Below are 14,124 nucleotides of genomic sequence, written 5' to 3'. Positions count from 1 at the left end.
CTGTTTGTATGATGGCATAGGGCTGGCAATTAAGGGAAAAGGTTGCTGAAAAATGGGCTGGAAATTAAGGGAAAAGGCTGGCCCAAAATTGTCCCTATGAAAGAGTTAAAGATGAAGAAATAAATGGCTACATATGCAATAGAAACAAAGACCATTTGAGTTCGAATATAGCCGATTGAATTTTAAAATCAACACAATTGAACTCGATTGATAAATTTGGTTGAAAATCAAAAAAGACGAATTATTATTAATTGATAACGAGCTTCTTAATTTTAAAAAAATGAAAATAATTAACTTAATTATAAACTACTTAATTTAACTACAAACTAATTAACTCAAAATTGTAAACTATTAAATAACTAAACAAACTATCCAAATATTTAATTAAACAAAATCCTTGGAGACGATTTTTGAATATTTATAAAGTTCAAAAGTATACACCTATTATTTAAAAATTATAAAAAGTGACAAAACCATTTAAAACTAACTTTAAAAATATTTTTAATTTTATAAAGTCAATTATTTTAAATCGTTTGAAAATTAAGAAACTCGAAAATTAATTATTATCGGGGAGGGTAAAAATTGGGTGTCAACAATACCAACATAATATCAATATCCAAAAAACATAAAACTAAAAAATAATGCATAAAATTTGCTCATAACAAATTCATACCAATATAATACCAACTTCAATCCAAAATCATATATTTCATAATTACCGGATCATACACAATTCATACCATGATAATATCAATTTCAGACCAAAAATATAGATACAACAATTGATCAGTTCTTAACTTTCTCAAACCCTTTAATACCATTTAATACCTCTTGGTGTGATGTTTGTGTTGGTTGACCTCTTGAAGACCTAATCTCATCGATTATCAACTTTATCGAATTATCGACATATGCTTTCAATTCGGTCATGTGCTTGTCAACCTTGTCAACAGCTTTAAACATATATGTTAAACATTAAAAGATTACAGAATAAGATGTAATATTAAGTAATTGAAAGGGATTGAGAAAATAACATTATCCTCTCCTGTCGAACATGTCATTAAACATTAAAGATTGAATAAATTCCTTGTATATGTAAAAAAATATATTAAATGATAATTTTTTATTGTATACTAACCTCTGCAATTTTCTTTTTCAACTCAACATACTTTTCATCGAAGTCAACATCATTCATTTTTTATGTTGCTTGATTTTCTGTCTCATGATGACTAGAAGATTCATGTAAATTGTTCTAATCAATGGCATTCATCTCTTCATCTGTAAGCACCATGTTTTTAAATTTATGTTGTAGTAACAAAATAAGATGGAGAATTAAAAATTATAAACAAAAGGTAATAAATGATCATTTTTAAAGAACAATAAATAAAAAATGACTTGGTTGTCATATGTTCTGAAAATTGTATTCTTTAAGTCATCGAAGAAAATACTTTCATTCGATGTCTTCCAGTTGAGAATACGAGGTGTGCCATTTACAACACGGATAGCAACTGTGTTGTCAAATGGGTGACAACACTCATAAAACCAAATCTGCAAGGCTTGAATTGGCTAAATTTGAATGATGTAGGATTATTTCCCAACCTACGACTGCAAGCTTTAAGAGTCAACCTAAAACATTCATTACCCCATGGGTAGTTGACATACTGACCGGGCTAAACCAAATCAAAATATAATTTAGGTATGGTTTTTTTGGAGGCCTCCAGTCAAAAATGTACTAATGAAGTACAGAACACCAATTTTAAAATGATCTTCGGGTTCAAAGAAGTTAGCTTCTTTAAACTTATTCAAGAAGTCTAACCTAGGGATTGTGGTCATTTCACCAAAATACTTTTAGATAAGTCTATTTGAAATAGACGGATCTGAAACAAAGTCGGTAAGGAGTCCACATTTGAGACCAGTTACTGTTGCGAATTCCTTAATCCCAAAACGTAGTATTGTACCGTTTATTTTGACAATAAACATGTCGTCTCTGACATTTTCAGTTTCAAGAAGTAACAAATGGCACAATAACTGACATTGAATCTTTATGTGGGGTAGCTCATTGAATACACCAAATTGTGCATGAAGACCACTGTGTGTATGTCTTCCTTGCTTATAAAATAAAATTGTTTAAACTGAATTAAAACATATTTCATACCAACATTATTCATGTTTCATTCCAACACCAACTTTAGTTTATAAGTAGTTATAAATTAAATATATCACATAATTTATACAAAAATTAAATCAATTTCATATCAACATTTATAAACCATATATAAAATTCAGTTCATACCAATATTATTCATGTTTCATTCCACATTCATATGCATAAATTTTAGTAATACAACATACCGTATTTGAAAAAAAATTCACACCAATATTATTCAAACATCATACCAGATTCATGTGCACTGTGGCATTTAACAAACGACACTAAAATCAACTAATTGGGTTACTGATATCAAGCCAATTTCATACAAATGTCAAAACACATTTCATACCAATTGCATACCAATATTAAATCACATTTCATACAACATTCATATATCATATATTAATGTCAAATTCATACAAATATTATTCACATTTCGTACAAGTTTCACACCAACATAAGTTTTGTACCAACAATAATCATAATACAATATTTTTAACAAAAAAAATAGTAAATTGAATAATTCGAAAATAAATTAAATATAATAATTATCCTAACCACTTTTTTGCCCTTTTTTGAAATTGGGATTTCTGAGTCCTCCTTCCTTGTTATTCTTCTTCTTGATGGTTTTGAAGACTAACCAATTTCAACATTTGTTACTTTTTTTGTTTTTTTCTTTTATATCTCACTTACGAAATCCGAATTCGAATCAGAATGGGTCGCTTTTACAATTTTCACCTTCCTCTTTTTTCCCTTTTGATTTGCAGGACTTACTGTTTTCTTTGCTTGACTAATCTTCAACTGAGAAGTACCACCCTTTGCCGGAATTTCATTATTTTTATACGGCGGGGTTTGAGTCAATATGTTGAATGTTGGAGCATGTACTTCATCCGTAGAAGTTGCTTCAACGAGTCGAGGACTCTTTCTAGGCGTTAGAACAGATTTCTTCGTCATGAATAATAGGAGAAACGACCCTGAGTATTTTTGAGAGATATGAGAAACGTCACTGAGTATTTTTTAGAGAGATGAGGGAGATGAACTTTGGATTTCTGAAGGTGCGGGTAGTGGGGTGGTGGCGTGATGAATTGGATAGGCGTGGGGGGGGGATTAACGTGATTGGGAGTTTTTGCGTGTAACTGTAAACTTGAAACGGTAATTGATATAAATTCCTAAAATTGCGTAATTGATAATTACTGATTTTAAAAAAGGAACTGCAATCTAAATAATAAAATTATAAAAAGATTAATCATTTAATAAAGTAAAATTTAATTTATTTTTAAATAAAGTTAAATTTAATTAATATGTTATAACTCGTAATAAAACTGTTATAAGTAAGAATTTTTTAAGAGTAGGTTTAAAATCCGTAATGTTGTCTCTTAAATGTGTATATGGTGTGATTTTTATTTATAATTAAGAAGGGTAAAATGATAAATTTACTATGTCGATCATTGTTTTCTTAATAGGTGTGTCAATTCAAATATGGACAGAGAATTAGGGACATATGGAGTACATGACAAATTCAAACTACTAAAGATACTAAAAAATACTAGATAATAACTAATCAACTATAAAATATTTCCAAATTCAAACTACTCGCTCTGTCCCTAATTACTTGTCCATTTTTCCTTTTTAGTTGTCCCTAATTACTTGTCCATTTTGACAAATCGAGAAAGAACAAAAAAAAAATTATCTATTATACCCTCAATTAATTACTTTTAAAAAAGTAGAACTTCTTGAAAATCTTAAAATTTTGATTCATCCACTTCATAACTAATAGGAATAAAATGATAAACTCACTATGTCAATATTTGTTTTCTTAATAGATGTGTCAATTCAAAAGTGGAGAAGTAATTAGAAATAGAGGGAGTATATGAGTGGGTGAACTACCTTTAAAATGATAGACTAAAATTTATTTATCCATTTTGGCATGTGTTTTAGAGGGACTCTAACTTTAGGCTTCTCACGATGGTTTGCGTAGGTTACTGCTTCAATAGTCACTGACTGCGTTTGTCTTGACTCTTGGCTTTCCAAGCACATCCAATCAACCATACGGTTTTGCAAGAGGAATCCCAATCGGAACGTATTTTTCGGCATTTGCACAATTTGATGTACAATATTATGATGGGTATGAAATATTATTAGGCAAAGTGAGCTGCAAGACACCATCTGAAACCATATTCAGAGTGTTTTTGACAAATGCGATGGAAATTGAACCATTTAGTAGTGTCGTCATATCTAATACTGAAAACTAAACATTCATAAATTTACCATCTTAAAGCAGATGAGGGAGTTATACCAACACTCTGAAAGTATCACCCTAAACAATCTACAAACATAAACCAAGTTAAAAATTAGAGAAAGAAGCGCAGCATCCAGTATCGCTGCCTCCAGTTTGATGTAGCATTGCATCGATTTCATCACCCTCCTCCATCTCCAGCTATTTCAACAATTGAAGAAAAGAATGTGAGATAAAACATACAACATTGGTAAAAGCAATACAAGTGTGAAACGTTTCAATACCTCATCAGGAGTTTGCTCTGCCCTAAGCCTGCGCCCATCAAATAAGAATGCAATTGAGTTCATGTCCACTGACTGCCGGTCACAATAAGCATTCATGAGCTTGCGCATCTGTGTGCTACGCTTGATCCTGAAAAACACTTCATTCCCATCCTGCATGTAATAATTGATGTTGAGTACCAATGAGAAAAGATACACAATTCTATATGAAAATGGCCCCTCAACTCCATCTTCTTAGTCAAACTATATCTTCCACCTTTTTTGGGTCAAGGGAGGACAGAAACTAGGACAAAAGGTGTCTAAAAACACAATACAAAGAAGATGTCACAAAAAAACTAGCTCAGTAAACTACAGAAACATGAAGAACCAAAGTTAAGTCAACTGAAGAGTAAAGTCTATTTTACACATGGGTGCAGGTACCACAGAGGCAGAGGCCTCAAGCTATAATACACTATATGTAATTAGACTGTAATCATCTGTCACATTTGAGCTAGGAAGCTTCAAGCAATCACTGATCCTTGCAAAGATGCTAGGTTAATCTTACACAAGCAAAACAGTGACAACACTTGTTCCACCTCAAGAACTTTTAACCATGAACATAGTATCAAAAAGTGTTTAAGCTATTTATCCAGCCCAAGAGGATGTACAGCAGAAGGAGGCTACACTTTCCACCATAAATACTGAACATACAATGCATAGAGTTTGCCTGTACCAATGACACTAATGAGGATACCAGAAGACCACCAAAAAGTTTGCAACAATAATATTGATACATGGAGGGTGTTTCTTGTTCTTCTTTTCCCTCTTATTCCATATTAACTAATGGATGGAGTTGCATTATGTATGGAATTGCATTCAGCCATTCAGTGATAACACATTATCCTTGATCATGTTAAAGTTGGGATGCATGTTTTCGTTCATAGTCATTGAGGGACTGTATCTTTCACTAAGGTTGTTCGCTGAACTTCACCAAAAAAAAGGCCAAAAGATACCAAATAGTAATCATGTTATCACAGAACATACAGAGCATAAGATATGTCTTCTGCCATACTAAATCCCCTCTTCTGGTTATCTCTACAGGCAAACAATCACTTTTCTTCATCGTGGCCTCACTCAAGCTACCAGTACTACCCACACCTAGAATACCACACTTCCATCCCTAGCATCCTATTGACATGTCCAATTAATAACTGCAACCTTCCCACATCATAGGGATATGTTCTCATGCTGTAGAATCAATCATTTCTTAGATGGAAATCAAAAAAACGTATAACTAAGGCAATAACACATGTATGTTACTTAATTATGCAGCTTACAATGTATAGTGAACAAAGATGAAAATAAAATAGAGCAGATAAATAATATTTGACAATTTGCCAACACCTGAAATTCATGAGCATAAAATGGAACATAATTAGAACCAACAAGGAAGAAGAGAAAAGGTGAAGGCAGAAAATTTTATTATTTATTGTCAAAAGAAAAAAGATGTAGATATACCCAAATTACGCCAAACAAACTAAACTACCCAAAAACATGTTTTTTTTTTATAACTTACAGGTTTCAATTTTTGAAAAACCAATATAATGGTTTAAATTTGGTTTCATGCATATGCCAATGTTACAGATTCAAGGTACGCCAAAGTAAAAAGAAAGTGTAGGGAATCACTGACCCAATAGCAACTCTAAGACAAATAATCCAATTACATTGAGGTTTGGATCACTTCCCAAACAGCTGATTATTCATTCCAAGTCATGCTTATAAGTTATATTCATGACAATTGTCAAACATTATCAAAACAAGAATACAATGGTAAAGAGGCAAGACAGGATAATTCAATCTGCATTTATCCATTTATGTACAGTAAGTTGTGATCTACAAAGTATTAAATTTTGTAAGATCTTTATTAAACATCTAAAAAAAATTCATTCTTAAGAGTTTATTGATTTGTAATAAACTTCCCATAATGCCAGAACTTCTACCAAACTTCCCGAGTTTTCAAACCTAATTAAAAGGTAGCAGCCAGGTATGGCTCAATTTTGTGTCTACAACAAAGATTCCACCCAAACCAATCTATGTGAACTCGTTATGAAAATCACTGTTACAGTGCACAGTTCACTCACGAATGCATACAAAAACATGAAAATTGACCAATCCGATTAACTTGATGATTATGTATCAACAAATCACATGCAAATTGAAGGAAATCATGCATTAGTAGAACTTCATCATCTATAAATACTATGATTTCATGACTACTAGGAGTTATTAACAAAATACTAAGGCATAATACATAAGCATGCCCTTTAACTTGGCCTCTCCAACTTTGAATATAAACAAGTACACTTAAATTTGTATAGAATTAAATAAATAAACACACATGAGCTACTTGGCATCCTACATGACAATATCGGTCCTACTCGACATCTTACATGGTATCCTACATGTATTATGTCATTAATGACATGTGTTACTTATTCAAACTTTATAGAAGTTTATCTACTTATACATATCAAAGTTAGAGTGCATAGATATAGTTGAATTTAAATTAAAGAGCATATTCATGTATTATGCCAAACGCAAACCATGAAATCGCAGTTTTCTCATACATGCCGAGACAAACAAAACGTTCCCCATTCAATTATTTTAAAAAACTAAACCTAATCACAAAAAACACTATCCTGAACACGAAAATAGTAGTCCATATGAGCGCATATACATGTACAGCAACACAGAGTAAAGATATTAGAATACCATACATACAAAAAATTAAAACGACGATAAATGTTTATACCTGACCCTTAACCTTGAGATTGATATGAACCATCTGATCATTAGGCTTCTTATCTTCATCTCCGGCGCCGCCGCTAGCAGACATTATGATCACACTTCTATAATTCTTCTTCTTCCGCCCAACTGAGATAATTCTTCAAGCTTGGCCTCCTTCCTTTAATACGGTGAGCGTTTCGTTTTTCTCTGTTATGAACTTGCCACGCGCTAAAAAGGGTTCAATCTATGAAATCGACGGTGTAAAAATGTTCAAGGATGACGTGGCATTATAATATCGCGAGTGAAGGATTTTGCTATGAAGAGGAGAGTAGGGAAGAATTATAAACTATATTTAATATATATTTGAATTCCGTGGTGAAAAAGAAAAAACGAGGGAATCCATGATGTTGACCAGGAAAAGAGGAGCATAACGGTCAGGATACGTCCACCAAAGAATCGGACGGCTGTGAATGGAAATACGCTTGGAGTTCTATTCTCCACTACAGTAGCCAGTTGCAAAAAGTTTTAAGAATGAATTCTTCTTTTTTTCAATTTTAATTTTTATATATATCTTTATTTAAATTTTATAAACAGACTTTTGTATGTATACTATTTTTTTAAGTATCTATTATATAGTTAAATCAATCACATAAAATAATTTATCTTATTTAATTATATATAACTATTTTAATTAGAACACACATGAAGTTGATGCTAATATGTATATAATTAATGAGATGATTTACTTTAAATAATTAACTTATTTATATAACAATTACTTGAGGACAAGCTCAAAAAAATTGTCAAAATTTGAATCATAAATACCTAATACGAACACTAGATCATGTGAAGGCGCAATTCAAATATCTAAACGAAATTTACAGATAAGTTTAAAAGGTCATTCGATATATTAAACCAAATAAAAAAATAGGTCAAAGTTCTTGGAGACTAAAAAGTTTTTTTAAAAAAAAAAAAATAATAGTATATATATCTTCTTTTTTGAGTTGTTTGGCTAATAAGAACATGTTCTTTTAAGCCGAAAGAGCTTTTTTGTTATTGAGAATAAGTTATAATTTTAAAAAGTAGAAGCTGTTACAAATTCATTTAAATGTCTGGATGTTTCTTTTCAATCTACACCTAACGTAATGTCCCATTTAATGTATCACTTAAAGATCTTCTAACGTATTTTGTTTAACACTGTAAACGGATGAATTTTACATCCTATAAAAGGGTATTCTTTACCCTTAAGAAGGACACAATTGAAGAGATTAAAATAAGACTCTACTTTATACCTTTCATCACTATTTTGTCTCCCTATATTGCCTAAGGATTCTTATATTTTTCTCTTATTTTACAACATGTTATCAGCACGAGACTCTAACCAATTGAGACCTACTTAATTCGGTATTATCTTTTTTTCCTAAAAGTTAATCAATTTTCATTTAGAGCCAGGTATACATTTATATGTTGAATTTGCATACATCTTTGATCTATAATTTAAATAATGCGTATATAACTTGATTTAGCTATTATTATGATACTTTACTAGGCATAATAATCAATACGTTTCATGTTTATATTGTTATGTTATTTATATGCTACTAACTTATAACTCTAAATTAATTACTAAGTAATATGATAGCATGCTAGTTAAAATAACTCGTAAGTATTTTCATACATTATGATAAGTATATTGGTGTGTCATAAAGAAGAAGAATAGTATTATATTAAATATGACTTGAAAATGTTACTAAACTTTGGCGTTAATAACTATTGAACTAGTAATAAATATTGTAAAATAATTAGAATATATATTAAATTTACCGTTTCATACTTTATGAGTTTACATGCTTTTGTAACATTTCATGTCCATGCATATAATATATTTTATACTAATTCTTAATCATTTGAAACATTAATTTATATTTTATCATAAAGAAATCAAAATCATGTTATTAACTCAACTATTTTGTGATAGTTTTCATCATGTGTGGCACTTGACATTTCTGGAAAAAACTATTTGTCATGGGTACTTGATGATGAAATTCACCTTACCGCTAAGGGTCTTGGTGATAGTATAATCGAAAGAAATAAAACATCAAGTCAAGATAAAGCGAAAGTTGTGATTTTCCTTCGTCATCGTGATTTTCCTTCGTCATCATCTTGATGAAAGTCTGAAGGTTGAATACTTAACAGTGAAAGATCCACTTGAATTGTGGATAGGCTTGAAAGGGAGGTATGACCACCTCAAGGCAATGGTATTGCCAAGGGCTCGTTATGAGTGGATGAACTTACAATTTCAAGATTATAAAACCATAATTGAGTATAACTTTGTTGTATTTAGAATCACTTCCCAATTAAAATTATGTGGGGAAGTTATAAAAGATGAGGACATGTTGGAAAAGACACAAACTACTTTTCATGCCTCCAATATGATATTACAGCAGCAATACCGTGAAAAGGGTTTTAAAAAATACTTTAAATTAATCTCATGTCTTCTAATGGCTGAGCAGCATAATGATGACCTTTTAATGAAAAATCATGAAGCTCGTCCCACTGAAAGTGCTCCATTACCGGAGGCACACAGGATAAAAGCACATGGCCAGTCTGAAATAAGACAAAATAATAGGGGCCATGATAATATGTGCGGGCGTGGCAAAGACAAAAGACGATATAATAATCGTAGAGGTGGTGGTTATAACAAAAGAGAAAACAATATGGGTTCTCAAAATAATCCTTCTAAAGGAAAGAGCGATCACCGTCATCGTTGTGGCCTTAAAGATCATTGGAAAAATGAATATCGGGCACCTGAGCATTTTGTCAGGCTGTATCAAAATTCCTTTAAAAAGAAAGGAAATAAAGGAGGTGCCTCCTCTTCTAATGCTCGAGTAGAGTAACATTTGACTCTCAAAGATGATGCTCAGGCAGGGTCTTCTCACAAATATGATGAGAATGTTGAGGTGAATTTAGCATTGAAAGGTGATGCTTTTGATGGGCTCGATAATATTACTCATCTAGAAGCTGAGGACTTCTTTGAGGATCGCAACTAAAGATTGATAATTAAATTGGGAAATGAACAATGTTGTTATGTGTTTTTAATGTCTTACTTAAAGTTCATGTATTTAAATTTTCCTTTGTTAAGTTTCGTACTTCTTATTATGTATTTTTATTCTTATGAAGATAAATAAAATTTCCAGAGTCTTCAGTTGGATCCAAGATGAGTAATGGAGATATGTACCTCCTGGACAGTGTCACAACTCATACAGTCCTAAAAGAAGAGAAATATTTCTCTCATTCGATTTTAAAAAAGGCATATGTTATTACAATATCCGGTAGTAAATAATTGATTGAGGGCACTAGAAGAGCGACCTTATTACTACCTCGAGGAACATTATTGATAATTAATAATGCATTGTATTGTAGTAAATCTCAAAGAAACTTTTTTAAGTTTCAAGGTTATTTGCCAAAATGGCTATCATGTTGAGACTGCAAATGAAGGAACGGTGGAATACCTTTATATTACAATAAATGCGGAGAAGAAAATGGTGCATGAAAAATTGTTTGCACTTTCTTCTGGGTTGTACCATACAAATATTGGTACGGTTGAATCACATGATGTAGTAAACAAAGGGTTTATTGGTTCTAATGATTATCATTTGGCATGACCGGTTGGGCCATCCCGATTATAATATGATGCGCAGAATAATTGAGAATTCACATGGGCATACTTTGAAGAACCAAAATGTTCTTCAATCAAAGGAATTCTCTTGTTTGCTTGTTCAACAAGGAAAGTTGGTTATCAAACCATCAATGGCTAAGGTTGGGGTGGAATCCCCTATATTTCTGGAACAGATACAAGGTGATATATGTGGACCTATTCACCCTGCATGTGGACCATTTAATTATTATATGGTCTTGATAGATGCATCTACAAGATGGTCACATGTGTGCTTATTGTCAACTCGCAATATGGCTTTTGCGAGGTTGTTGGCTCAAATAATAAGGTTAAAAATACAATTTTCAGATTATGCAATAAAAACAATTCGTCTTGATAATGCTGATAAGTTTACATCTCAGGCATTTAATGATTATTGTTTGTCCACTGGAATAACAGTTGAATATCCTGTTGCACATGTTCATACTCAAAATGATTTAGCAGAGTCATTGATTAAACGTCTTCAATTGATAGCTAGACCATTGTTGATGAGGACAAAGTTGCCTGTTACAGTTTGGGAGTATGCTATTTTGCATGCAGCGGCACTTGTGCGCATAAGGCCAACCAGTTATCATGACATCTCCCCATTGCAATTATTTTTTGGTCAGGAGCCAAACATTTTCCATCTTAGAATCTTTAGTTGTGCGGTATATGTTCCAATTGCTCCACCACAATGCACAAAGATAGGTCCCCAAAAAATTTTGGGAATATATGTTGGGTATGAATCTCGTTCTATTATAAAATATTTAGAACCTAGAACTGGAGATTTATTTACTGTAAGATTTGCTGATTGTCATTTTGATGAATCAGTATACCCAATATTAGGGAGAGAACAAAAGCAATTGGGAAATGAGATAGATTGGAATTCACTTTCACTATCTCATTTAGATCCTCGAACAAATCAATATGAGCAAGAAGTTCAAAAGATAATTTATTTGCAGAATATTGCAAATCAATTGTCGGATGCATTTACTAACCTTCCAAGGGTTACTAAATCATACATCCCAACTGCTAATACTCAAGTTTGAGTTGATGTCCCGATAGGACAAAATGTTAAGGCAAAAGAGTCTGGACCATGCTTAAAACGTGGTAGACCAATTGGTTCCAAGGATAAAAATCCTCGAAAAAGGAAAGGAATAAATGATCAAGATGATCATAATATAGAGGCAATTTCTCATGAAAAGCTCCAATACATAAGAAATGATGACACCACAGAGGAGGTTCATGTACCTGAAAATAATGAGAATAAGGAAATCTCTATAAATTATGTCTCGACAAGAAAAATGTGGAATCGAAATAATATTGTAGTAGATAATATTTTTGCCTATAATGTTGCAATTGAAATAATGCAACAAGATGAGGATTTAGAACCAAGATCTATCAATGAATGTAGACAGAGAAATGATTGGTCAAAATGGAAGGAAGCAATTCAAACAAAATTGGCTTCACTTGAAAAACGTGAAGTTTTTTGGACCAAAAGTCCGAACACCTGAATGTGTCAAGCCAATTGTGTACAAGTGGGTTTTTGTGTGAAAACTCAATGAAATGGTGAAGTAGTAAGATATAACGCACGACTTGTGGCACAAGAATTTTCGCAAAGGCATGGCATTGATTATGAGTAGACATATTCTCCTATGGTAGATGCAATTATCTTCAGATATCTAAGAAATATGACAGTTCATGAAAATCTTGAAATGCATCTAATGGACGTTGTCACAACCTATTTATATGGCTCACTACTAGACCACAATATTTTTATGAAAATTCCTGAAGCACTCAAAGTGCCTGAAGCATATAAAAATTCAAAAGAAAATTGTTCAATAAAGCTTCAAAAATCCTTATATGGGTTGAAACAATCAGGGTGAATGTGGTATAATCGTCTTAGCGAATACTTGCTAAAGGAAGGGTATAAGAATGACCCTATTTGTCCTTGTATTTTTATACGAAGGTCAAAATCTTAATTTGTAATAATAAATGTTTATGTTGATGAGTTGAACATCATTGGAACTCTTGAAGAGCTTTCAAAAGTTGTTGAGTGTTTGAAGAAAGAATTTGAAATGAAAGATCTTGGTAAGACAAAATTTTGTCTTGGCCTTCAGATTGAACATTTGACAAATGAAATATTTATCCATCAATCAACATATACTGAAAAGGTTTTGAAGCGATTTTACATGGATAAATCACACCCATTGAGTACCCCGATGGTTGTGAGATCTCTTGACATAAATAAAGATTCATTCCAACCCCAAGAAAAGGATGAAGAGCTTCTTGGTAATGAAACTCCATATCTCAGTGCTACTGGGGCACTAATGTACCTTGCTAATAATACCCAACCAGATATTTATTTCACAGTAAGTTTATTGGCGAGATTCAGTTCATGTCCAACAAGAAGACATTGGAAAAGTGTTAAGCATATATTCAGATATCTTCAAGGAACAATTGATATGAGATTGTTGTATTCTAATGCATCCAAGTCAAAATTGATCGATTATGCAGGTGCTGGCTATTTGCCTGACCCACATAAATTCCAATCTCAGACAAGCTATTTATTCACATATGGAGGTACAACTATATCATGGCGTTCGATGAAGAAAACAATAGTTGCTACTTCTTCAAATCATGCAGAGGTAATAGCCATTCATGAAGCCAGTCTAGAGTGTGTATGGTTGAGATTAATAACTCAACACATTTTGCAATTATGCGGTCTTTCTGTGCAAACAAAGACTCCAACAATATTGTATGAAGATATTGTTGCTTGCATAGCTCAATTAAAGGGAGGATATATCAAAGGAGACCGAACAAAACATATTTCACCTAAAAAAAAATTCCACACATGATATTCAACAAAATGGTGAGATAAATGTTCAACAAATTCGTTCGAGTGATAATCTTGTAGATTTATTCACTAAGGCATTGCCAACATCAACATTTGAGAAGTTAAGATATAAGATTGGAATGCATCGTCTCCGAGATATCA

The 14,124-nt window shown here is 32.1% G+C and overlaps 2 protein-coding genes across 2 annotated transcripts; one reads left to right on the top strand and one right to left on the bottom strand.

The window, feature by feature from the left end:
• Positions 1–4,316: 4,316 nt before the first annotated feature.
• On the bottom strand, positions 4,317–7,615 carry LOC102593982 (small ubiquitin-related modifier 1-like). Its single transcript, XM_006364596.2, has 3 exons — positions 7,458–7,615; positions 4,670–4,819; positions 4,317–4,586 (listed from the first exon to the last, which is right to left on the bottom strand). Exons 1-3 carry the CDS (start codon positions 7,539–7,541, stop codon positions 4,494–4,496), a joined length of 327 nt encoding a protein of 108 aa, XP_006364658.1. The 5' UTR covers positions 7,542–7,615; the 3' UTR covers positions 4,317–4,493.
• A 2,318-nt stretch (positions 7,616–9,933) lies between these two features.
• On the top strand, positions 9,934–10,482 carry LOC107058382 (uncharacterized). Its single transcript, XM_015304025.1, has 2 exons — positions 9,934–10,297; positions 10,361–10,482. Exons 1-2 carry the CDS (start codon positions 9,934–9,936, stop codon positions 10,480–10,482), a joined length of 486 nt encoding a protein of 161 aa, XP_015159511.1.
• The last annotated feature ends 3,642 nt before the right edge of the window (positions 10,483–14,124 follow it).

Source organism: Solanum tuberosum, unplaced genomic scaffold (assembly GCF_000226075.1).
Source record: "Solanum tuberosum cultivar DM 1-3 516 R44 unplaced genomic scaffold, SolTub_3.0 scf00502, whole genome shotgun sequence".
Classification (NCBI taxonomy): Eukaryota; Viridiplantae; Streptophyta; class Magnoliopsida; order Solanales; family Solanaceae; genus Solanum; species Solanum tuberosum.
Note: the sequence above shows the minus strand (reverse complement) of the source record. Positions and strands in the feature narration are given on the sequence as shown.